At 36.0% G+C, this 24,550-nt stretch overlaps 2 protein-coding genes across 2 annotated transcripts in view; both read left to right on the plus strand.

Moving 5' to 3' along the window:
• The first annotated feature begins 342 nt into the window (after window positions 1–342).
• LOC107590880 (la-related protein 1B-like) lies at window positions 343–19,896 on the plus strand. Its single transcript, XM_016279815.1, has 15 exons — window positions 343–454; window positions 2,320–2,442; window positions 4,785–4,947; window positions 7,945–8,089; window positions 8,174–8,348; window positions 8,494–8,732; window positions 10,148–10,510; window positions 13,989–14,106; window positions 14,369–14,526; window positions 15,021–15,127; window positions 15,272–15,435; window positions 15,531–15,675; window positions 16,724–16,833; window positions 17,072–17,199; window positions 18,192–19,896. The coding sequence occupies exons 1-15, from the start codon at window positions 424–426 to the stop codon at window positions 18,588–18,590; spliced, it is 2,568 nt and encodes an 855-aa protein (XP_016135301.1). The 5' UTR covers window positions 343–423; the 3' UTR covers window positions 18,591–19,896.
• Window positions 19,897–20,968: 1,072 nt separating this feature from the next.
• Window positions 20,969–24,550, plus strand: part of LOC107590929 (membrane-associated progesterone receptor component 2-like) — a 6,364-nt gene continuing 2,782 nt past the window's right edge. The window contains exons 1-2 of the mRNA XM_016279892.1: window positions 20,969–21,369; window positions 22,336–22,508. Coding sequence (XP_016135378.1) covers window positions 21,032–21,369; window positions 22,336–22,508 — 511 coding nt within the window. The 5' untranslated portion in view covers window positions 20,969–21,031. The remainder of the gene's footprint in view (window positions 21,370–22,335; window positions 22,509–24,550) is intronic.

Consider the following 24,550-nt stretch of genomic DNA (forward strand, 5'->3'; position numbering starts at 1 on the left):
GAGTAAATAAACTATGCCTTTATGTCTCTCTTTCTGAATGTTTTTATGTCAGAGTTAAGATCTATGAAATGGGTTCTTAATGCACTGTTGTGGAGTGTTCATTCCATATCACGTGCCTTCAGACCTGTGGAAGAAATGTATCTGTGTTGGTTTTCACTGGACTGCTGGCTTCATTCTACTAAGTTCAGGTTTAATTTACTGAGAGATTGATTTGATTGTGCTCCTCAGCAGCAGCAGAATGTGATAAACGTGCAGGTGAGGAAAGGGACATCCGAATGGAGGGAGAGGAAGAAGGATCGTGGGGGAGAGAAGAGAGAGAAGGAGAGCGGAAGTGATGGGAGTGACAGTAAGGAGAACAGGGAGGCACAGTCGGATCCAATCACAGGACGTTCGAACGAACAGGAGACAGAGGATGGAGAGGATATGCACAACAGTGCCCCCCGTAGGAGAGGAGGTAAGCCAGACAACAACATTAACACACATAAACAGGCATTCAGAGTCACACTGCATATCCATATTTGAGGTTCATGTTTACTGTTTGCTGCATACTGTGCAGTACACTGCCTCCAATTCAGAGCGTAGTATGCTTCCTTGTGGACATATGACCTCTTCATTTTTCACATTGCATGTTCAGAGCTGCTTGAACATATCTTTTTGGAAATAAGAAGCACTAAATAAGTTTAGACACCTGATCAAATAATACACTATTTCCAGTACTGTATGCTGTATACAATGTGTATACAACTCCATTCACAGTCCTTGAAAGTGTGCAAATAGCAGTGGCTGTTGAGCTTTATACTATTTCCTGTTGGCATGAATTCAGCATTATGCAAAATTGATTGCTGAAGCCATTGTAAAAATGTCCTATTCGCAGGTGCATTTATTACCCATTATTAATTTATTCTGAAAGAGAACACATCCAATAATAGGGGGGTTACCCAGCATTTGTCATCATGATAGGGAACCACCTTTATGTGGAATAAATCTGGGACTTATGTAATTAGTTTCTCCGTCTCATCAGTGATCATTACATACTCACTGAAGTGATTGTTTTAGCCTGGAGATGGATTAACTTTTAAAAAAGGAAACATCTTTTCATTAAACAAGATAATAATCTTTCAAATTTGTTTGTAAAATAATGTATTTCGCTAAAGAAAAAAACAACAATGGCATGTAATGTGAACAGTCATGTAGACTTATGGGTAAGGGTCAAAGGTATTTACCCAGTTGTACCTTAAAACCCTGAATGGTTAAAATTAAAATGACTTTTAAACATCTGTCCACTTTTGTGAATGTCATGTATCAAATGGTTAAACAAACTTGTCAAAAGTGCTACTCATTTCTTTAGATGAAAAAGAAAAAGGTTTGGAAAGTGGAAGTGGTAAAAAAAAAAATGACTTGGCACACCTTCATAACACTTCTACAAACTTTAGGAAAAAATGTGAGAACTTGGACATGAACACACGTGTACCAGCAACCTCCAGCTAAAAAAAAGAGAGAGAAAAGAAAATTAGAAATTCTCATTATGCCTGGGTGGTTTTTAGACGCGTTAATGCTTTAAATCACATACGCATGTCTTAACACATGCACACATGTGCACATAGTCACACACTCAGACACTCAATATTTAATTAAATGGTTCTTTCATTTCTTCATAAATCTCACATTATGTCTTTTTAGATGTTAGTGTGGGGTAATTTGCGGTGAATTATTGTCTAAATGTTATGGCAAGACATCTGCAGGAGGATATAAGGCATTACTAAAAACCCCTAGGCTGGTTTTGGAAAGCTTCTTTCTCTTTCTGTTTTTTTGCGTTTTCTGTGTCTTAAAACACATAGATATGAAGAGACAGCACTGTTTTATATTCCTATATACTAATCTGAATTTAGCATGAATATAGTGGGGTACAAATGTCCAATGTTGACATTGAATTACAAATTATTGTATGATTTTAAACAAATAAATACTGTGACATAATTAAATACTAAATATTAAAAGTTTTCTAGGTCCCAAATCAAATAAGTAAATATATGTCATGAATTCATATAAACTGCTTTGTACAGGCAGTCATATGTTTTTGCTTTCATTGAATCTCAAGATTTTCAAATCATGCTGGAAAACATGATTATCAGGTTTTATGCGAACATGAGGTGTTTTTTGTGCAGCATAAGTCCTGCTGCCATTAAAACAATAGAGGGACGTAATAAACTTTAGTGTTGAGACTTTAGTGTTCATTTTTTTAATTCAAGATGATTGTAAATATTTTACACTGTTAATTTTGAGTTCTTATTTTGTCCTTTTCTTTTGTGTGTTCCTCAGGCTGGCGGAGAGAGAGAGATTTCTTTGATGACACAGTGAGTGTTCGCAGCGAGGGCAGCAATGTCCGCGGAGGCCCCAGGGGCAGGGGCAAAGGTCGCGGCCGAGGCAGAGGTCGTGGACGAGGTAACCAATAAACATCCCAACCCTCTACATTGCGAGTAAATCACTCGCATATGCGACTAAATCTTACTCTGGGCGACTAAATAATGTCTAACATTAGCCATTGGCTAATAAATTCTTAGATTTTACACGCCAGTATGTGTGTGAGAGGCGTTTAACACAGATTTTCACTCGATAAATACGCTGACTGAGCGCTTGAGAGTTTCGCTCTCCGTCAAGTGATCTGTACTATTTGGATGCGCTCAATGGATCATGTCATGTACTCAATGGATGCGCAGTATGTAGCACGCAGCGCACCTGTATTTGACGTACCGTAAACTAGTGTGAAGGCGCACGACTCGCCGTCGCTTTACTGATAGCGCTGTGTTTCTCACACATGCAAAGAGAGAAAGAGAGAGTCTTGCATACCATGCTGAATCGACGCGCTACATGTAAACCATATTCTTTGTTGTATTTTCCTGTAAAAATAACAGGGTTAATTTAGAATTATTCAGCTTTTAAGAACAAGCAGAAAATATGCTGGTTTCTCGGCAGTGGGCGGAGCTAATGCGCGAACAGCTCTCGTTGGCTGGCGCTCAACTATTACCGTCCCCATTTTGATTTCAGCAAATCAGTTTGAGCAAACGCTGACAACGTGATTAATATTCATGAACCCAGCAGATTATAGTAGTAGTAGTAGTATCTTTTAGTAATAATTACTGTTACCTATGACCAACAATATCTGATTGGGTACAAATTTGTACCCAAAAGTGAGCAAAACCTGACAAAATCGACAAAAACCTCAATTTGTGGATGTCCTCATTTGTAAAACTGTTATAAAAATAAAGTAAACAAAGTGTTTTTTTACTTTTGAAATTGTAAAAATGCAGAACGTTTTCTGTGAGGGTAGGGGTGGGTTTAGGTTAAAATGTGTATAACTATCTGTGTATGTAATGTCCCCATTTAGATAGCTAAGTAAACTTGTGTGTGTGTGTGTGTGTGTGAAATAGTATATCAGTCTGGCGAGTAAACAAAAAAAATTTACTAGCCAATGACGATTATATTGCCAAGGTGTGCGTAGAGGGTTGCATCCCTAAACAACCTAAACATCAATTCAAAGTCAGACTTTTAAAATGACTTATTAAAGAAATTTTTTATATTTGAAGTGTTTTTTTTTTGTCTTTTATGACATTCTAGTAAATAAAATGCACTGAATTTCAGCATTATTTTTTGTTAAGGCAACATAAGTGTTTCCCAGGGCTTGATATTATGCTTGTCCAGGCACTTGTTTTTCAGACAAGTAAAAGTGAATAAAAAAAACAACTGAAAGCGATTAGGATCAGTCACCTTAAAGGGATAGTTCACCCAGAAATGAAAATTACCCAATGATTTACTCAGGCCATCCTAGGTGTATATGACTTTCTGCTTTTAGACGAATACAATCGGAGTTACATTAAAAAATGTCCTGGCTCTTCCAAGTTTCATGGAATGGGGTTTAAGGATGCGGTTTAAGATTTTGAAGTCCAATAAAAGTGCATAAATCCATCATAAAAAGTGCTCCACATGACTCCGAGGGGTTAATAAAGATGCGTTTTGTAAGAAAAATATCCATATTTAAAACTTTATAAAACATAATCTCTAGATTCGGCTAACTGACATACGCGTGTTCACGAGAGAGTGGCGTTCCAGCGGATGACGTAGGACTTAGTAAAACAAAACAGTGGTCACGAATTAGAAGTACAAAACAAGGATTTGTAAAGAAAAATGTTGGAGGATTTCGATATAAGCCAAGAGCCTTTGCTGTAAACAAAACTTGGTTCTCATGAGACTAGAATATTCTCACCGGAGCCTGTGCTATGCCTACGTCCTACGTCATCTCTCGTGAACACGCAAGGCAGTTAGTGGAAGCTAAATATTACATTTGATAAAGTTTTAAATATGGATATTTTTCTTACAAAAAACCAATTGCTTCACTTCAGAAGGCCTTTATTAACCCCCCGGAGCCGTGTGGAGCACTTTTTATGATGGATTTATGCTCTTTTATTGGACTTCAAAATCTTAAACCGCATCCACTGCCATTATAAAGCTTGGTAGAGCCAGGACATTTTTTTAATATTACTCCGATTGAAAGTCATATATTGCTAGGATGGCTTGAGGGTGAGTAAATCATACGGTAATTATCGTTTGTGGTGAACTATCCCTTTAAACTTTAAAATCCTTCTTCACTGTAAAGCGTAAAATATAAAAAAAATAGCTTAGTCATACAACTTCATTTTAGGGTTTAGGTTTCACGTATTCAGTGTCAAGTATATGTATAGAAATATACATCACGTATTAACCTTGGTTTTTTTTTTCTTTTTTTTCAGGTCGTTATGACTACTCCCACAGTTACCGGGACTCGTACCTGGATGGGTCCACAGTTTCAGCCGAGTTTGGCACTAACATGGTCTATTACTATGATGATGGTAATCGCGTGCAGATGTATACGATTGAGGAGAGTTTACTTAAAGAATACATCAAACGCCAAATGTAAGTTCAGTGTCTCCCTTCTCTTTGAATTTATACAAAATACAGCACTTGGTTTGCTTTTCCAGCTCTCCAGCTTTAAGTTTACCGCATGGTTTCTTTTTATTGGTCATATCACAACAAATTTCGGACTTTATGAGGATTTGTACTTATCTGTAGTTTAGTACATTTAAACTAAACCGTGCACACATGGCTGTATTATATTCTTGGTGTTTCACACTTTACCACCAGTAGGGGGAGCAGCTGCGGCGTTGGGCGGCCTGGCACTGCCTGTCTGTGTGTGTCCTTAATTTAGCTCGTCTGCCTTATGGATGATGGGGAAGGGTCAGATGATCTGGGTCAGAGAGATTAGGACAGAGGACACTGGGTGCGTTGTGTGTGTGTGTGGGAGCATTTCCTAGTTAGTCAGAAATAATGACTTTTGCATTTCATGTGGAAATGAAAATGTGTATCAGTGTGCATATTCAAAGTGTATGTTTTCTTTCTACTACCCAGCATGAGGTTATTGTTTGTGTGTGTGTGTTCTTGCCCATGTAATCTTATTCACAGAGTTCAGCCAAGCTTACTTCACTCAACGCTGTGATCATAACAAGCTGTGAGTCCACAGGGAGCTCACACACACACACTGGCTGTTTAACACTGATCTGAAACCTGTCTTTTAAAAACTGTTTAGATCAATGCTTACTGATGGAAAAACTGTTCACCGATCAGTAAAAAAAGATCCTTCCTATGCAGAGATTTTGATAGGGCTGAAAATACTTTGGTTGAGTCTTCACTTTGTTTGTGAAAAAGAGGAATATGGAGAGAGAGAGAGCAAATTTCACAAATCAGAATACGTTTTGCGATATAAAGCAGCAATTCCATCCCAACAACATAATTGCTTCAATGGAATATATAGCTCTGCACACTCTAAACCACAAACAAGTTTTTATATTTAATAAAAGTGCCACAATCGCTTTCCCAGTGACTTCATCTTTCACTTCATCTTAACTTTAATTTATAACATATTATACATAGTTGCTTCATAATAGTCTCTTGCATAAGACTGAAATGATAAATAGCATTATAGTGCTTTTTCAACATGTTTTCTGCTAAGTTCAGCTGTGTGGTAAAAATAGGCTCATCGCCGAAAATCCACATTGTCTTGGATGTTTTTGGGCCATCTTCGAGTGTATTATTTATCCATCTAATTCTGTATCTGTTTATTTTTAATATTTTTGGTTTATTTGAAAAGATGATATAAGTGTCTCCATTTGGCACGTTTCTAAATTCCTTGTCCTGGATGTTCTCCAAGCCCAGTTTCTCCTCACACCTAAACATACCAGTGAGTGAAACTTGCAAAACACCACCGCTGAAACTCCCCAGAATCATTTGCAGTATGGCACAAGGGGCGTCTCGACCTCGGCTGACTAAAGCTGCAGGAATGTGAGGTGTGTTCTGGGTGGAGGCTGCAGCATTCCTCCCAGAGCACTTCTTCTGCTTCTTACAGGAGTTTTAGCAAATGTTCATGTGTGTTACACATTAAGGAGGCGTTTGATTGGTTGATGTATATCATCGGTCACTTCTCTCAAGTTCCACCTTCAGGTGCCTCATCAGGGTACTTTGTAGGAACTCACATGTGTTAGGAGATACGTAATCAACTTTTCTCCTAACTGCTTGTCCACAAAGGCTCTGTAAGATTACTATGCAATATTTAAATATGAAATTCAGCTGTGATAGTGGAGGTCTGGTCTGCAGTTTTGGTCTCGCTGCACCTGGTCTCACTGGAATCCTGCCAGAGGCTCTGTGCCGTCTGCTGTGGGACTGCTGTGTTCCTCACCTCACAAAATACACAATACCCAGAGGACCGAGATCGAAAGAGAAGCGGTGCTGATCTGTGAATGCACATGTTGCTGGAAAAAGAGAGGGAGGAATGGATAGATAGATAGATAACTAAATGATGTGAAATTTCTGTCTTTTATTTCCAAGACATCCAGTCAGTTCTGTCTTTGCACACATAACAGTTAAAGTGCAGCAGTTATAGCTGTTATACCCTGCTGCTCTTGGATATGTTCACATGTGTTTTGTACTATATTGAATATTGAATTGCAATACATTTCATTAATGAACATTTTTAAAAAGACTTCTCCAATAGTCAAATATCAGACTGAAAGAGTTTATATTATAGCTATATTCTATTATATTGTTGTAAAAACATATTGTTAAATTATTGCATATAATTATTTATTGAATTTTTTTCAAAAATGATGATGATGATGTTGATGATTATTTTCTACTACAAGTTTCTACTACAATACATTGTAAGACTTTGCCTTACAGATAAAATATGGTCTAAAAGTCTGAGATTGTTCTTTCAATGTAGACTTTTAGGATTTTGAAAAATTACATAAATTAAAATTATAGAATTTTGTTCATGTAGCTTATGTGCTACTATCATTTAAAGAGACACATGAAATACTAAGATACTCAGAAATATAGAAATATTATTTTTTCAATTTAGTATTTCACTTGATTTGTTTGTAATATAATTAATAATAATAATATGTATTAGAAAAATGCACAATTTGCTCTAATGTTCTCAGACCTTTAGTACTCACTTTCTTGACTTTTTAAAATCAGTTTTCTTGTCTTTTTTATATTTTTATACACATTAAAGGTGAATTGTATAAAAAAAAAAAATATTTCATTACCATTATACCAGATGGGCATGCAACAAATAAAATTATTAAATGAGCCTCTACAAATATATATTTGGATGCTCTTCAGAGGTATTATAGTCGGTTTTTATTTGCATTTATTTGTATTTTTTTATGTGTTAAGTACAAAGCTTAAAATATGTGATGTGTATGTAATTATATCGAAGTTGTATGTAATTACATCTTAATTGCAATAGTTATTTTTGTAGTTGGTATTTAAATACACAGTAATTAGAGGCAACAGATGTGAAAATATGCTGTTTAAGGATTATTTTGGAGTTTATTGATGGCTGTTTGTTTTTAGTGAATACTACTTCAGTCTCCCAAACCTGGAGCGTGACTTCTTCCTGCGGAGGAAGATGGATTCAAAAGGCTTTTTGCCCATCTCTCTGATTGCCAGTTTCCATAGAGTCCAGGCCCTTACCACCGATATCAGCCTCATTAAGGAGGTGACTATTGACTCTTCACCTCTGCTACATCTGATTTTATTATCTTTAGGCGGTGTTACATCTGGTTTTTGTGTGTATGTGCAGGCGGTGAAGAACAGTGAAGTCGTGGAGCTTGTTGATGAGCAGATCCGTAGGAAAGAGGAGCCCGAACATTGGCCTATTCCGGGTCCCCCTCTGGACTCCCCACGCACAGATTTTTCCCAGCTCATTCACTGCCCCGAGTTCGTCCCAGGACAGACGTTCACCTCCCTCAGCACAGGTTCTGATGTGTTCCACTGTTTAGCTTTTTTATTGTACTTGTCATTGTTTTGCAATTATACTGTTATTTTGCCTGATTCTGAAAATAGTAGCCCTCATCACACTCACTTATTTGCTGACAATCTCTCCCTCCACATGTGCCACAGTGTCGTCCTCCCCAGTCAGTCAGCACATAGTTGAACCTGCTCTGGTAAATGGCCAAACTAGTGATGACACAGACACAGCCAAACCTCAGTCCAAAGAATCCTCTCCTTCAGACTCAAAAAGCAGCTCTAGTGAAGATGGGAATACGACCAAAGAGAAGTCCAGCAGTCTCTCTGATACAGACGCCCAGCCGTGGATACAGGTGGAGAAACGCCACAGAAACTCCTCTGGAAAAAATAAGGTACTTCCGGATCTGATCCTAGTCTAGTGATATGTGACGTGGCATAAATTAGGTCACAGTGTTTTGTAGGGGTGCACTAAATTATGATCATTATGCCAACAATTGTTTTAATGTAACAGCATTCAAATTAAATACTGTTTTGTCTAAAAAAAATGTAATAAAGGACAACAAAATAAAATCTGTCATTTTAAATTCAACATTATAATGCACAGTATCGAAATTGGAAATACAGTTTTAGATTTGGCAAAGATTACATTCAAGTGTTAAATTTACTTTTTTTTTTTTAAGATGCACTTAGTGGGTGTTAGATGACCATCTTAAACCAAAAACTATAGAAAATGAGCATGAACAATTAAATTTATCATTCCAAAATTTGGGTCCGGTAAGTTTTTTTAAAAAAAATTTGAAAAGTTATTTTGCTCACCAAGGCTGTAAAGAAATACAGGATATACAATATTTAAAAAAAATCCTTAAAATATTATATTAAAATATATAAAAATATTTATTCCTGTGATCCTGCAGAAATTATTCTAATATGCTGATCTGGTGCTCTTAAAAAATTTGAAAAGTTATTTTGCTCACCAAGGCTGTAAAGAAATACAGGATATACAATATTTTAAAAAAATCCTTAAAATATTATATTAAAATATATAAAAATATTTATTCCTGTGATCCTGCAGAAATTATTCTAATATGCTGATCTGGTGCTCAAGAAAACATTTCTTATTATTAATGTTAAAAACAGTTATTCTGCTTAATGTTTTTTGTGGAAAACATGATGCATTTTTTCAGGATTCTTTGAATAGGGAGTTCTTTTGTAACATTATAAATGTCTTTACTGTCACTTTTGATCAATTTAATACACCCTTGCTGAATAAAAGTATAATCTCTTAAAAAAAAATAAAAATGGTGCTGCTCTTTTAAAACAATACTGTATAAAATCAATAAATGAAAATATCGTCCAAAAACTCCTATGCAGTGTATGAAGCAAAACAATAGGGGATGCACAAATTCACTGGTAGTGCGTACATTTGGAAAATGTTTTAAAAGTATATATAAATTTTTTTTTTTCATATTTTGGATTATTCACATTTCTTCTTGTTCCTTTATAACTCATGATTCTGCTTGAGTATTTTGATCACACACATCTTTCCTTTTCCAAATCTCTTCATCCATCATTTCCTCTCTCCATTATTCCATCTCCTGTCCTGTGGGTGTGCAGACCTCAGTAACTCCTCTTCCTCCTTCTCCTCCTCTTCCTTCTCCTCCTCCTCCTCCTCCTCCTCCTCTCCTTCTTGAGTTGTCCCCATCTGCAGTTGAGTATCCCCGCCTGCTTTCTGTGTTTCCTGCTTTCTTGATTTTTTTTTTTTCATATTTATTAAAAGTAAATAAGATATGTTTCATGTTTGCTTCAGGAGCACACAGAATTTGTTCAGTCCAGCCCAAAGCAGCAGCCTGAGGCAGACCAGGAGGAGCTGGACTTCCTGTTTGATGAAGAAATGGAACGACTCGCAGCGCCTCGCAAGAACACTTTCACTGATTGGTCAGATGATGATTCTGATGATGAACTTGACGACCAAGACGTAAACAAGATCCTGATTGTTACTCAGACCCCCCCTCACCTGCGGAAACATCCTGGGGGCGATCGGACGGGGAACCATGTGTCACGTGCCAAACTTACAGCTGACCTTGCCAAAGCCATTAACGATGGATTGTTCTACTATGAACAGGATCTTTGGACAAAGGAAGAAGGGCAGCAAGAGTGTGCCAATGCCAAGGTGAGAATGGTTGTGCTTTTTCAATTATTTATTAACATTACAAAAATAAATTACATGTACCATTTACATGTAGCAATAAAGAGTTCAGTAGAATGTCCAAGCTTCTCGCCTCCATATAGTAAAAGTGAAGGTCAGCATCCACTTTTATTGTATGGAACAGCTTGGACATTCTGCTAAGTATCTTTTGTGTTCTATAAAAGTCATTCACGTTTGATATGACGACAATTTTCATTTTAGGCTGAAATCTCCCTTTAACTGCATTATTGATAAACATAATTTCCCCATCAAATACACTGTAAAAAAGTTTGTGTTTGGTATGATGATTTTTATCTGTTTTTGAAATACGTTTACATTACATATACATTTAATCATTTAGCAGACAAGTCTCTTGTGCTACCATAAAGAAGTCTCTTATGCTCATCAAAGCTGCATTCATTTAATCAAAAGTATTGTATTGTACAGCTGTTTTTTATTTTAATATATTTTTAAATATAATTTCTTTCTGTGATCAAAGTTGAATTTTCAGCATCATTACTCCAGTCTTCAGTGTCATATGATCCTTCAGAAATCATTCTAATATGTTGATTTGCTGCTCAGAAAAAAAATATTATTATCATCAATGTTGAAAACAGTTATTAATATTTATGTGGAAACTATGATCATTTTTAAGGATTCTTTGATGGATAGAAAACATTTATTTGAAATAAAATCATTGTAATATAGAAGTCTTTACAGTACCTTTTGATCAATTTGAATGCATTTTTGCTAAGTGAAAGTATTAATTTCATTTAAAAAAACTTATTAAACCCAAACTTTTGAGCCGTAGTGTAAACAAAAAGTTTGTTTTAATCCTAAATGAGTGTGTAATAGTAACACAGAGAAGTTTGTGCTGAGTGTGGTGTTAGTTCACCAGCTGTTGAGTTCAGATAAATGTCCACACTCAGCAGTAACATGGGAATTTTCCTCTGCAAATGTTGGAATTGCTCTGTAGTGACTGAAAATATGCCAAAATATTTGCTTAAGATCTCATATCTCACATTAGGCAGCACATTGTGTCTTTTCTGATTTATTTCTCAACCAACCTGCTTGTCCAAATGAAGTCCTTAGCAATGCATATTACTAATCAAAAATTAAGTTTTGATATATTTACGGTAGGAAATTTACAAGATATCTTCATGGAACATGATCTTTACCTAATATCCTAATAATTTTTAGCATAAAAGAAAAATGTATAATTTTGACCTATACAGTGTATTGTTGGCTATTGCTACAAATATACCCATGCTACTTATGACCAGTGTTGGGCAAGTTACTTCCAAAATGTAATACATTATATATTACTAGTTACTGTCTTTTGAAAGTAATTAGTTACATTACAATATTACTGTCTCTGAATTGTAATGCGTTACAATACTTTTGAGTTACTTTCACCAAAATATCCACAGAAGTATTATAAAATGCCAAAATGTAGTTTATTGCTGCTCATTCTACACCCAGTGGAGGGTAATGTGGTAGGTCTATATAGCATACAATTATAAAATCATATTTAGATGCCGGTATGTAGGTCTACATTAATGTTACTTTGTAGTTTAGGTTAAACACAGATAAGCAGAAACCACATTATTACATTCATAAATAAAGAAGTCTCTTATGCTCATCAAAGCTGCATTCATTTAATCAAAAGTATTGTATTGTACAGCTGTTTTTTATTTTAATATATTTTTAAATATAATTTCTTTCTGTGATCAAAGTTGAATTTTCAGCATCATTACTCCAGTCTTCAGTGTCATATGATCCTTCAGAAATCATTCTAATATGTTGATTTGCTGCTCAGAAAAAAAATATTATTATCATCAATGTTGAAAACAGTTATTAATATTTATGTGGAAACTATGATCATTTTTAAGGATTCTTTGATGGATAGAAAACATTTATTTGAAATAAAATCATTTTGTAATATAGAAGTCTTTACAGTACCTTTTGATCAATTTGAATGCATTTTTGCTAAGTGAAAGTATTAATTTCATTTAAAAAATCTTATTAAACCCAAACTTTTGAGCCGTAGTGTAAACAAAAAGTTTGTTTTAATCCTAAATGAGTGTGTAATAGTAACACAGAGAAGTTTGTGCTGAGTGTGGTGTTAGTTCACCAGCTGTTGAGTTCAGATAAATGTCCACACTCAGCAGTAACATGGGAATTTTCCTCTGCAAATGTTGGAATTGCTCTGTAGTGACTGAAAATATGCCAAAATATTTGCTTAAGATCTCATATCTCACATTAGGCAGCACATTGTGTCTTTTCTGATTTATTTCTCAACCAACCTGCTTGTCCAAATGAAGTCCTTAGCAATGCATATTACTAATCAAAAATTAAGTTTTGATATATTTACGGTAGGAAATTTACAAGATATCTTCATGGAACATGATCTTTACCTAATATCCTAATAATTTTTAGCATAAAAGAAAAATGTATAATTTTGACCTATACAGTGTATTGTTGGCTATTGCTACAAATATACCCATGCTACTTATGACCAGTGTTGGGCAAGTTACTTCCAAAATGTAATACATTATATATTACTAGTTACTGTCTTTTGAAAGTAATTAGTTACATTACAATATTACTGTCTCTCACATATGATCTAGGATGTGTACGTTCTTTTAGAGGGAAAGGTCTTGTCTTGATTAGATCCTCCAGGACAAAAACTCATTTATTGATGTTGTATGAGCCAGTTCATACTAACATCAACAGAATCTGAGCCATTTGCAAATGTCAAAAACCCTGAAAGAATGTGACTCTAATTTAACTCAAGTAGGTCATATCAAGTTTACAATTTACACAGATATGTGTTTGAATTGTACAGTGGTGTCGGGGGTACCCACCTGTTTCCACTCATGGGAGTCGTAACACCTGTGTTAACTGTGCCAAGGTCTCTGTGGGCTGAAGTTCAGAAACCTGATAAACAGCAGTACAAAATGACAGAAAAGAGCACATGTGCATGTGTTTGTTCAGATCAGTTAGAGTTTATGATGTCACTACGCTAGTGTGGCTTTTTTACATTAATATGTTCTGTGTACCATTGTGACCAGTGTGTATAAATGTCAATTTGACACATTATGTTCTTGGTAAACTCCTGATCGACTATGTTATGTCTGATTTAATGCCTCTGATAGGTCTAAAAGCTTCACTTTCAGTGGCCAAATGGGTTTGAGTCTTTATGATGGACTATAAGGATGTCATTGCAAGCAGTAACCGCTGGTAAACCTGATCAAGTTCACTGCCTGCAGTCAAATACAGAGCACTTATGACTTCATTGTTCATACAGGCAGAAACTGAACATCAGGGCACTTTGTTTTCCTCTTCTCCTTTTTTGTTTTTAAGGAGTGTGATGCTCTACTTGTAGTTTTTATGATTTTAGCCCTCTTGTAGCAGTTTGTTTGTACTCTCTATAATGTGTCAATATGTTCAACGTTTTCAGGATTTGGAAAATTTCAAAAAGCTCAACATGATCAGCCAAGATGAGTTTGAAACTCTGACCCCTAAACTTCCCATTGACCCCATCCAGGAGGTCCCGCCCCCTCCACCATGTCAGACAGGTATCTATCTATCTATCTATCTATCTATCTTATGAATAAACAAGCAAACAATTAATTAATTAATTATAAATAAAATAATTAATTTATTGAAATAAAAATTTTTGTCTGTTCTTTTTCTTTAGATGATTCTAGCATGGCTCATTCTCTCCCCACGGATGTCCCAGAATCCTCCAGTATAAACAAGCAAACAATTAATTAATTAATTATAAATAAAATAATTAATTTATTGAAATAAAATTTTTTGTCTGTTCTTTTTCTTTAGATGATTCTAGCATGGCTCATTCTCTCCCCACGGATGTCCCAGAATCCTCCAGTGTGCCTCGCACCCCACGTACACCACGGACCCCTGGAAGACAGGACCCCACCAAAACCCCACGCTTCTACCCTGTCATCAAAGACAGCGGCAACCTTGACGGAAAAGTATGTTTGTACTAGGAAAACATATTCTGGGATTATAAGGATGACCTTTTATGTGTATTTTTGTAACTATATTTATGTATAACCTGAGATTATTATCTGTTTTGTCATCATTTACTCACCCTCATGTCGTTCCAAACCGGTGTAAGATTCTTTCTTATGTTAAACACAAAATAAAATATTTTGAAGAATTTTAAAGAGCCAGTCAGTTATTGGTCCCCATTGACTTCCATAGTAGGGAAAGACATAATATGGAAGTCAATGGGGACCATCAACCGTTTGATTACCAGCATTCTTCAAAATATCTTCTCTTATGTTCAACATAAGAAGGAAACTCCTACAGATTTGGAACAACATGAGGGTGAGTAAATGATGACAAAATTTTAATTTTTGGGTGAACTATCCCTTTAACATTTTTGCCTAATCCCTGAGTTCTCACAGTTGTCCTAACCAGGTGCATATTTCTGATTTTTCTTTTCTCCAACTCACTCTTTAAGACCCCCAGAAAGAGGAAAACCCGTCACAGCTCTAACCCCCCTCAGGAGTGCCATGTAGGCTGGGTGATGGACTCACGAGAGCACAGACCCCGCACTTCCTCCATCAGGTTTTTGGCTTTTTTTTATGTCATGCCCTCAACACTGAGGTGCACATTTTTCTGTGATTTAAAACACGTCAGCTAATTATTTCAGATAGTTGGCTCTGCTTAACAGTCTTTCTTTCTCTCCCATTATTCTCGTCTTCTGTATAGCAGCTCGAATGCATCTCCATCAGAAGGAGCTCCCGCGCTGTCAGGCAGTTACGGCTGCACCCCGCAGTCCCTGCCTAAGTTCTGGCATCCATCCCATGAGCTTCTGAGAGAAAACGGCTTCACCCAGCAAGTTTACCACAAATATCGCCGACGATGCCTCAATGGTGCTGCAATTGTTTGTTTTTTACAGAACAGCTGTTCTGTATATATATCCCTGCTTTACTTGAATTTCTCATTTTTGTGTATTTTCTTTCCAAAGAGAGGAAGCGATTAGGTGTGGGTCAGTCTCAGGAGATGAACACGCTCTTCAGATTCTGGTCCTTCTTCCTCCGAGACAACTTCAACAGAAAGATGTATGAGGAGTTCAAGCAGTGTGCCCTAGAGGATGCCAAAGAGAACTACAGGTAAGAGTCATAGTCCTGAATTCTGTATTTTATCTGCAGACCTTGTCTGGAGAAGTTATCAGCGTTTGAGAATTCAGGCAGCGAACCCCAGGCAGTAAGTCAACCAAGTTCATTTGGCCCCTTCTCAAGTGCCCCCAGTTTGGCAAGTGGGTACATAAATGACATACCGAAAATAAAAATGTTTGTGCCTGCTCATATGCATAAGCAGTGGTATAAACCATTGGTATTACAGATGCATCAAAATTCTCCTGATTTTGGCTACAGAAGACTTGAAAAATGGTTCATGTCTATTCTTAAAAAAATATATATATATATAAATGAAATATTAGCTATCATAACAATTTCTTGTGAGAGAATGTTGAAGTTGGCATTCATGTTTGACCGATATAACACACAACATACAAACACACCCACATTAAAATGGCTGCCAAGTCTGAACATTGTTCTGTCTGGTTCTTATACAGGGATGCACAAACTCTTCTGGTTGTTTACTCACAGATTGTTTGTATTAGTTGTTGTTAGGCAAGTGTGTGTATTTCAGTACTGTATATTGAATGCTGAGGGCTTGCACTCCTATTTAACTTGTTTTTTGAATCAACAAAACTCATAATGCAATATTAAAATCATGTACATTATTGAAAGTATCTTGAACTTCAAATGCTATCAACATCACAAATCTTGCAGATTCTTAAACCATAAATCTTGTTTCATGCAACAATACAAAAATAAAAAGCATTTGCCAACCATTTTTGGTATCAAAATCAGTTACCAACAAAATAGTTTAAACGTAAAACCTTTTTCTGGGAACCCAGATCATTGCAGTATATTTTAGAATCTTGTGCCTGTTTATTTTGGCACAAAACGAAAGTCTTAAGACAAGTGCAAGCTGTACTAGCTCTGACTTTCTGCATGTATAGTATTTGCAATGTTGAAAGTCATGCAAATGATTAGAGTGGTAAAGGATGTATAAGGTTTTTGTATACTACCTGCTGTGCTACCTGGGAAGGCCAAAACTGGTTTCCTAATGTGTGTTCAAATGTTTAAACAGGTACGGGCTGGAGTGTCTGTTCCGGTTCTACAGTTATGGACTAGAGCGGCGGTTCAGACAAGACATCTTCAAGGACTTCCAGGAGGAGACCATCCAGGACTATGAGAAAGGTCAGACAATCATAATTTGGCAAAACAAACAAAAAAACATGCAAAGGCAGAAATGTTTATTTTGCCTTTTTAACTTTGCTGCATATCACCAATTATATCAGTGTCTGGTGTTTTGTGGGTCAAATTTACTTACTCAGTACATTTGGCGGAAACTTGTTAGTAAACCACAATTTTTTGACACAAAGATGTGTCACCATGTGCTTGCATCTGATGTTTGTGGGTTTGTGTATACGTGTAGGTCAACTATATGGGCTGGAGAAATTCTGGGCTTTCCGGAAATACGCAAGGGTGAAGAATCAGCCCATTGACCCCAAACTCCAGGAATACCTCAGCAAATTCAAGAGCATTGATGATTTCAGAGTAGATGTGAGTATAAGCATCAGTCTTACATGTGAATATGATCCCAGAATAACACATTAACCCTGTAAAGCCTAACGTACGAAATAGTAGCTAAAAAACATTTTCTGAAATGGAACCGTTTTTTTTAAACCTTTAAACAAAATCTAAGATAAAAAAGTTTACATGTTTTTTTTTTAAATTTATTATAATTTTTATGCATATGAGGTTTTCATGGCTCATACAATAATATAAATGAACATGGAGCTCATACTCAAGGAAAAATAAAGCTTTTATTCAAAGGCCCAAATTTAGCAAAAATATGCAATTTGGTGCAGTTGCTGATATTTACATAGCCAAAAAGTATAATGAAATTCTGATAGCTTGTCACCTGATGAGATTTTCTAACAGTATAACAGACTACTTGCATAAAATTCATATAACTACGAGTTGTCACTCTATATCTCCGAATAATGTATATCAGTAAGATGATATTTAAATGCTTAGTTTTATGGCCAAAGCTCTCTGGGGACAAAACATGTAATGCAGTGCAATACATTGATGGATGAGAGAAGTACAAATAAATATTCCTCAAATGTCTGATGAATATCATAATTGATACCCACATTTTAACAAGAAATACAATACAATAAAAACATCTAACAATGTAAAATATTACTAACAATATAAAGATAACTTTATATTCTATATTATATTATATTCAAAAATCTATAAGGATTTTAAAGCAAAAAGACAAATGTGTATATATATATATATATATATATGTATCTATCAATAGTATAAAATTGTTGATCAGAAACCAGAAGGTAGTTTCAGCAGTTAGTTTTCCAGCACAGCTTTGATCTTGTTGATAATTTAGTGGCTTTAGAAATTTGTGTATCAAGTATTATAAAGTAGGCTTTATGGGATAAATAGGATTAGTCAATATACATTTAATTACTTTTTAACTGTTAATAGTAGTCTGTTAAACTCTAAACCAAATGTAATTTCCCTTCTCTTAGCCACCAATGGCAGAGGAAGGAGTAAGGAGGAAAGCACACTCGTCCTCCGCAGGAGACGAGGTGAAACGTAGGCGACACAACTCGACATCATCATCGAAACAGACCCCAGTTGCCAAGACGTCTTCAGACAATCAACCAACCGCTGGAGTGATGGCAAAAACAACCACAACAGATCAAGCCGCTGCCCCAACGACAGGGAAATCCACCAATCAACCATCAGCCAAGCCAGTCACAGCCAATCAGAAAGCAGCACCTCTGACCGCCAAAAGCAGCATGGCTAATGACCCGTCTACAAAAGCCCCACCCAAAGAGAATGTGAAGAAGAATACCTCATCAGATGCTCGTAAAGGAGAGGCGGCGACGAGCAAAAACAAAGATGCCCAACAGCCAAAGAAATGAAGCCCTTGCTACACTATATACAGTATTTGAGCGTGATTCTAACTCTAGAGCTGTGAAAAGATTTTCAGTGCTGGTGCAGGCTTACGTTTTACACCGTAACCTCGGAAGTGAGCCAGTCAAACCAACTGTCAGACCGTTGCGTTCACAAACTGAAGAGTAAACCAGAAATATATTTGTGTTGTACAAGGTGCTTTTTCTGGACAGGTTAACTTCCATAAGATCTTTTAGTTTTTTTCTTTCTTTAGTTTTTTTTCCCGGCAGTTAGTAGTTTCAGAATCAAGTACGCATGGTGAACTTGTTTTGCTGTAAAGTTTACAGAAGATGCATTCCTACATCGAATGCAGTTTTATCTCTTTTAAAATTAGTTTTACCTTTGCAAATGCCTTACATTTCAAAAGCGACAAAAAAATATATATATATTTTACAGCTCTGTCAGCATAAATAATTAATCTCTTGGTTTTTAAGTGTTTTTAATTTTGTGAGAAATGCACAGTACACATTTAGTTCATTTATTTTAAAAATTTTAAAAAAAGCTCATCAAACTAAAAAAAACTTGAACTGAGGGTGACACAAGATAACACACTATATAGCTTATTGCATTTTTTGCTCTTTTAGCTTGTGTAGGAAATATGACAGTGATGGAATACTAAGTTCTTTATGCTTTTGTGATTAGCTGAGTGGCTGAGCTGAATATCGGAGAAGTACGTAGATATCAGTGGCGAGGGATTGTAAAAAGTGTTAACATCATCAGGAACTACAGGATGCTCCTGCTTTTAAACAAATATTGTGCCGTTCACATTGCGGAGGTGGTGATCTCAAAGATGCCACATCTCCAGTTTAGGTGCAGAGTAGAGGAGAAAACATCTTTGACCTTTTGATCATTTTGACTTAAACTGGTAAACATCTGTGTACTTGAAGTTTCTAAGAAATGTTATCTTTTTGAGAGGAATTATTCTTCCTTTTCAATTTTGAATCCTATTGGAGTTGAGTTTGAGATAATTTATTGTTTTACTCTCTTTTGAAAGCTTAATTGATTATAATCTTTTTTTTTATTGATATTACTGAGAGAGTGTAGATGACTGCAAACATGGTGGCCCAGAGAATACTTTTATTTGCATTATATTTTTATTTCGAGGTTTGGATCTTTGCTGATAACATTAAATCAGTGTTTTATTTCTCACTTATGATCATTAATCAGACACCGAATTGATGTCCCGATTGTATCATATTTGCTTATGAAAACTGTACATAAAAAAAAAATAGTAGAAGCAGCTCTCTAATTTCAATCAATTCATTTTTATTGATTCATTTTATTGTGATATTTTTGTTTGTGTGCGCTTGTGTGTTGGTATGCATGTCAGTTTAATTTTTTTTCTTTCCTCATAAATTGTAAAATGTAAAAAAAACTTAAAATATATTAAAATCTGTTTATAAAAACCCAAAATAATATATATTGTATTTCTTGTTGAGTTCAAGTCAGGTCAGCGTGTGCTGTGTAATGTTGTTTTACTGGATCTTACACAGGGATCCACATTTTGAACAAAACAATTTCCATTACTTTTCCAGTTACTTGGATTCCTGGATAATGATTTTTAAAAAGTAATAAATAGTTTGCACTCACGAAAACAAAATAGAGTCAATATCTTAGAACCAAGCACAACCTGAAACATGTGTGTTCACTATAAATATTTTCATGACTTTCCAGGCCTTAAGACCCTCTTAAAATTCCCTACTATTTCCAGGTCTTCCATGACTACAGGAACCCTCTTACAGACATGATAAACACAAGGAGAGCAATGCAGCTGCTCTGTTGTAAACAATACATTTAGTCTACACTATAAACAATTATTTCAGACATTGTAAACGATAGACACTTTTTCAACAATAACAGATATGTATAGCCTACAGAAACTGTTAGGGGTCAAGGGACTTGAATGCATATTTTGCACTTTAGCAATAGTAAAGATTGTCAATTCTGAGTTGTGAAGATAACGGGCTCACAAGGGATACTGTTATCTTTATGGAATTATGATTAGTTTTTAAGTTATTGACTGCCATATATTTATCACATCATATATATTTATCATCTAATATTGTTCAGTTTTGTATTTAATACACATTCATTGTTTAATGTCTGTGTGGTAGATAAAAGTAGAACATACTTTTGAGTTGCAGGTTAATTAAAAAGCAGATTTTCTGCATACTTCAGTATTTTTTCGCGGTTGGCTACTGATAAATATAATCATAACAGTTAGCGCCTTTTCATTATCTCAAGCCTTTGTCTGATCGCATGCGCTCGGTGGTCTTGTAGGCGCCACTCTGACAGAAAACTACAAATCCCAGGAGCCAACGCGGTGTTCCGGTGACAGACAGCCAATCAGAAGCGCCCCGAAGTGGCAGCTGGGCGGGCGAGCGCGGTGGGAAGCCGCTATCGTTGCAGTATGGCGGACGATGGGGACGGTAGGAGTGCAGCGGCGGACACTAGCGGCGAGCAGGGCACGACGGATGAGTTGGATCCGGGGGCCGGTCTCGGTATAAGCGGCATGCTGCTCGATCTCAGCGTTCTGGTGCTCCTGCTGGCCGCGTGTTACGTGGTTTACGCGCGGTGGTGGCGAAGGGCGGGCGCGGACGCGGGCCGGGGCAGCGAGGCCTCGCCGCTTCCCAAGATGAGGAGACGCGACTTCACCCTGCAGCAGCTGCGCGAGTACGACGGCGTGCAGAACCCGCGCATCCTCATGGCAGTCAATACCGTTGCTCTGACATATCTTAAAATATGTCAGTGCCATTCTACTGTCTCAGGATGCAATGTAACATTTTCTTCGAAGGCATTTTTATAAAAGCTGCTTAAATATCAATATTGGGCCATTTATGTCTCTTCCGTCTGTATCATCATATGAGCTTTTATGAGAGCTTTTATGAGGTTTTACACATGCACAGCAAGGTGAATTTAATGTTTTCTGATGTTTCAGTGTGGATGAGAAACTTTTGGGAAAACGCTAGTGTGGAAGGAGAGCATTTTTCAAATGTTTCCGGATTAATGTAGACGTAGCCATAGTGTATTTTAATGGCACCTTACATTAATTTCTTTACTCTGTGCAGTGTGTTGTTCACAGAATCTCTCACAGCTGTTTTGGAGTACCTGTTTGTTTACCTGCATTCCTCTGGTTTGCGTGAGTGGCTCCATTCATCTCAGCTGTTTGGTTGTTTTTGAGAGGACAATCCACTTTGGTTTCAGCTTGTCTGGGATTGTCTGACCCACTGACTCTACAACTGTTTTCTTTTAGTAGGTTCATAGCAGAGTTTTGTTTTGATTGCATTTCAGTTGGGCTCTTACTACTGCTAGTAGTAGTAGGAAAAATAATAGTACTAATTTATACTAATTATTGTTAGTAGTAATTAATAATTGTTATTTATTGTTCATTATAAGTAATACATGAGTACTGTTATTTTAAACACTTGACATAATTTACCTTAATTAATCATTATTTTACTTTTTTACTATTTTACTTATTTTCAGACAGTTCAATAATTAAGTGTTTATTATCTTTTTTTTACATTTTAACGTAGGAGGGCTAATTGGCTTAATTAAATTTTTGTTTAATGTGTAGTTGTTAATTTCACAAATTTATTTCAGATCAGACAATACTTGATGAATCCCTGGCAGCATTGCCTTTTCAGTTCTGGTTATTGTATCTGTAATGTGCAGAAGTTCCTAAATTTGTCTTGCTGACCTTTATGCTCACAGTATGTCTGTTGTTACAGAGGGCCCCTACGGGATCTTTGCGGGACGTGATGCTTCTCGGGGTTTGGCAACATTCTGCCTGGAGAAGGATGCATTACGGGACGAGTACGATGATCTTTCAGACCTGAATGCTGTACAGATGGAAAGCGTTCGAGAATGGGAGATGCAGTTCATGGGTAAGCAGGAGAATTCCACTGTGAATTCAGAAAGAAAACATATGTAATTTGCCCAAAAATCGAATCATGTCTGAAAGGTTTTATTGGCCTTTCGGGTAATTGCAGGTAGTAAAGTTGTGCATGTTAGGTAGGTAGGTAGTTTTCACTCCTCCTGGTCCACAAGCTCTGCATGTTGTTCCTGTTGTGCTGGTTAGGGCTGATCTGTACATTTACTGTAATCGCACAGCTGATGCAGGAATGGGGTACTGGGCAAATTCTCTAGATGATGAATGACGGTTTTCTTTAATTGTCCTGTTCACTCTAGATTGGAGAGCTATAAAAATGTATGGCCATATATCAGTGTTTCCTGCACCATTATTCAGCGGTGATGTGTCAGACGGTCTCAGTTAAATGAGATAAGATAAAAAGACTGGGTAGTTGGTACCGTGAAACAAAGTTAAGAAAATACTTATTTTTATTGCATTGTCTTCAATAGCTGCACTCAAAAACCAATGTCACTTATGAATCACACAAATTATTCTTGGATGAGATGAGGTGGTCCCCTTAATGTACTTGTATATGTTTATATGTATGTATGTATGTATGAGTGTGTGTGTGTGTGTGTGTGTGATGTATGGCCATATATCAGTGTTTCCTGCACCATTATTCAGCGGTGATGTGTCAGACGGTCTCAGTTAAATGAGATAAGATAAAAAGACTGGGTAGTTGGTACCGTGAAACAAAGTTAAGAAAATACTTATTTTTATTGCATTGTCTTCAATAGCTGCACTCAAAAACCATTGTCACTTATGAATCACACAAATTATTCTTGGATGAGATGAGGTGGTCCCCTTAATGTACTTGTATGTGTGTGTGTGTATGTGTGTATGTGTATATGTGTGTATGTGTGTATGTGTGTGTGTGTGTGTGTGTGTGTGTGTGTTGGTGAGAGTGACTCTTGTTCTATAGCCATATACAATAAGGTTTATACTTGACTGATCTAGATTGATTGATTCAGTGTAGAACAGTCTCATATCTGTTTGTGTTGCTGTGTGCGATGAGGAAATGTGAGCTAAACAGCTTGACTTCCCTGTCACCGCCTGTGGGGAAAATCAGGCATGTAATATAACAGATTAATGCTGCTTATAAGTTACTCTGGTGATAAAGCACACTATTTTTTCACTCTGCTTGTTTGCGTTGTTGCTACCAGAGGTGAATTCATGGTGAATGCCTTATAAGAACCCTAAAAAAATAATTGGATAAACATTTAGTATAAAATTTGCTATATATATATGCATATACACATTTTTTTTTTTTACTGGCTGTCAAAGGAAACAGTGTTACTTGTATAATATAATTTTATTAATATTTATATTTTATATATATATATATATATATATATATAAAAAAAAATTTAATTTAAGTTTGAATAATTTGATGTGCTCAATTTTATTAGGTTTAGGTAAGTACTTTAGCTTAAACTTACTTCAATTAGTTACCAAAGCACTCTGCTTGTTTGCGTTGTTGCTACCAGAGGTGAATTCATGGTGAACGCCTTATAAGAACCCTAAAAAAATAATTGGATAAACATTTAGTATAAAATTTGCTATATATATATGCATATACACATTTTTTTTTTTACTGGCTGTCAAAGGAAACAGTGTTACTTGTATAATATAATTTTATTAATATTTATATTTTATATATATATATATATATATATATATATATATAAATTATTTATGTTTGAATAATTTGATGTGATGTGAGCTAAACAGCTTGACTTCCCTGTCACCGCCTGTGGGGAAAATCAGGCATGTAATATAACAGATTAATGCTGCTTATAAGTTACTCTGGTGATAAAGCACACTATTTTTTCACTCTGCTTGTTTGCGTTGTTGCTACCAGAGGTGAATTCATGGTGAATGCCTTATAAGAACCCTAAAAAAATAATTGGATAAACATTTAGTATAAAATTTGCTATATATGTATATACAATTTTTTTTTTTTTTTTACTGGCTGTCAAAGGAAACAGTGTTACTTGTATAATATAATTTTTTTAA

The sequence above is a fragment of the Sinocyclocheilus grahami genome, unplaced genomic scaffold (genome assembly GCF_001515645.1).
Source record: "Sinocyclocheilus grahami isolate Dianchi unplaced genomic scaffold, SAMN03320097.WGS_v1.1 scaffold134.1, whole genome shotgun sequence".
In the NCBI taxonomy this organism is placed as follows: Eukaryota; Metazoa; Chordata; class Actinopteri; order Cypriniformes; family Cyprinidae; genus Sinocyclocheilus; species Sinocyclocheilus grahami.

Coding starts and splice junctions, on each gene's coding strand:
- LOC107590880 (XM_016279815.1), top strand. CDS start 424: ATGCACAACAGTGCCCCCCGTAGGAGAGGAG. Junction 4,948..7,944: donor GAATACATCAAACGCCAAAT/GTAAGTTCAGTG, acceptor GTTTGTTTTTAG/TGAATACTACTTCAGTCTCC. Junction 10,511..13,988: donor AAGAGTGTGCCAATGCCAAG/GTGAGAATGGTT, acceptor CAACGTTTTCAG/GATTTGGAAAATTTCAAAAA.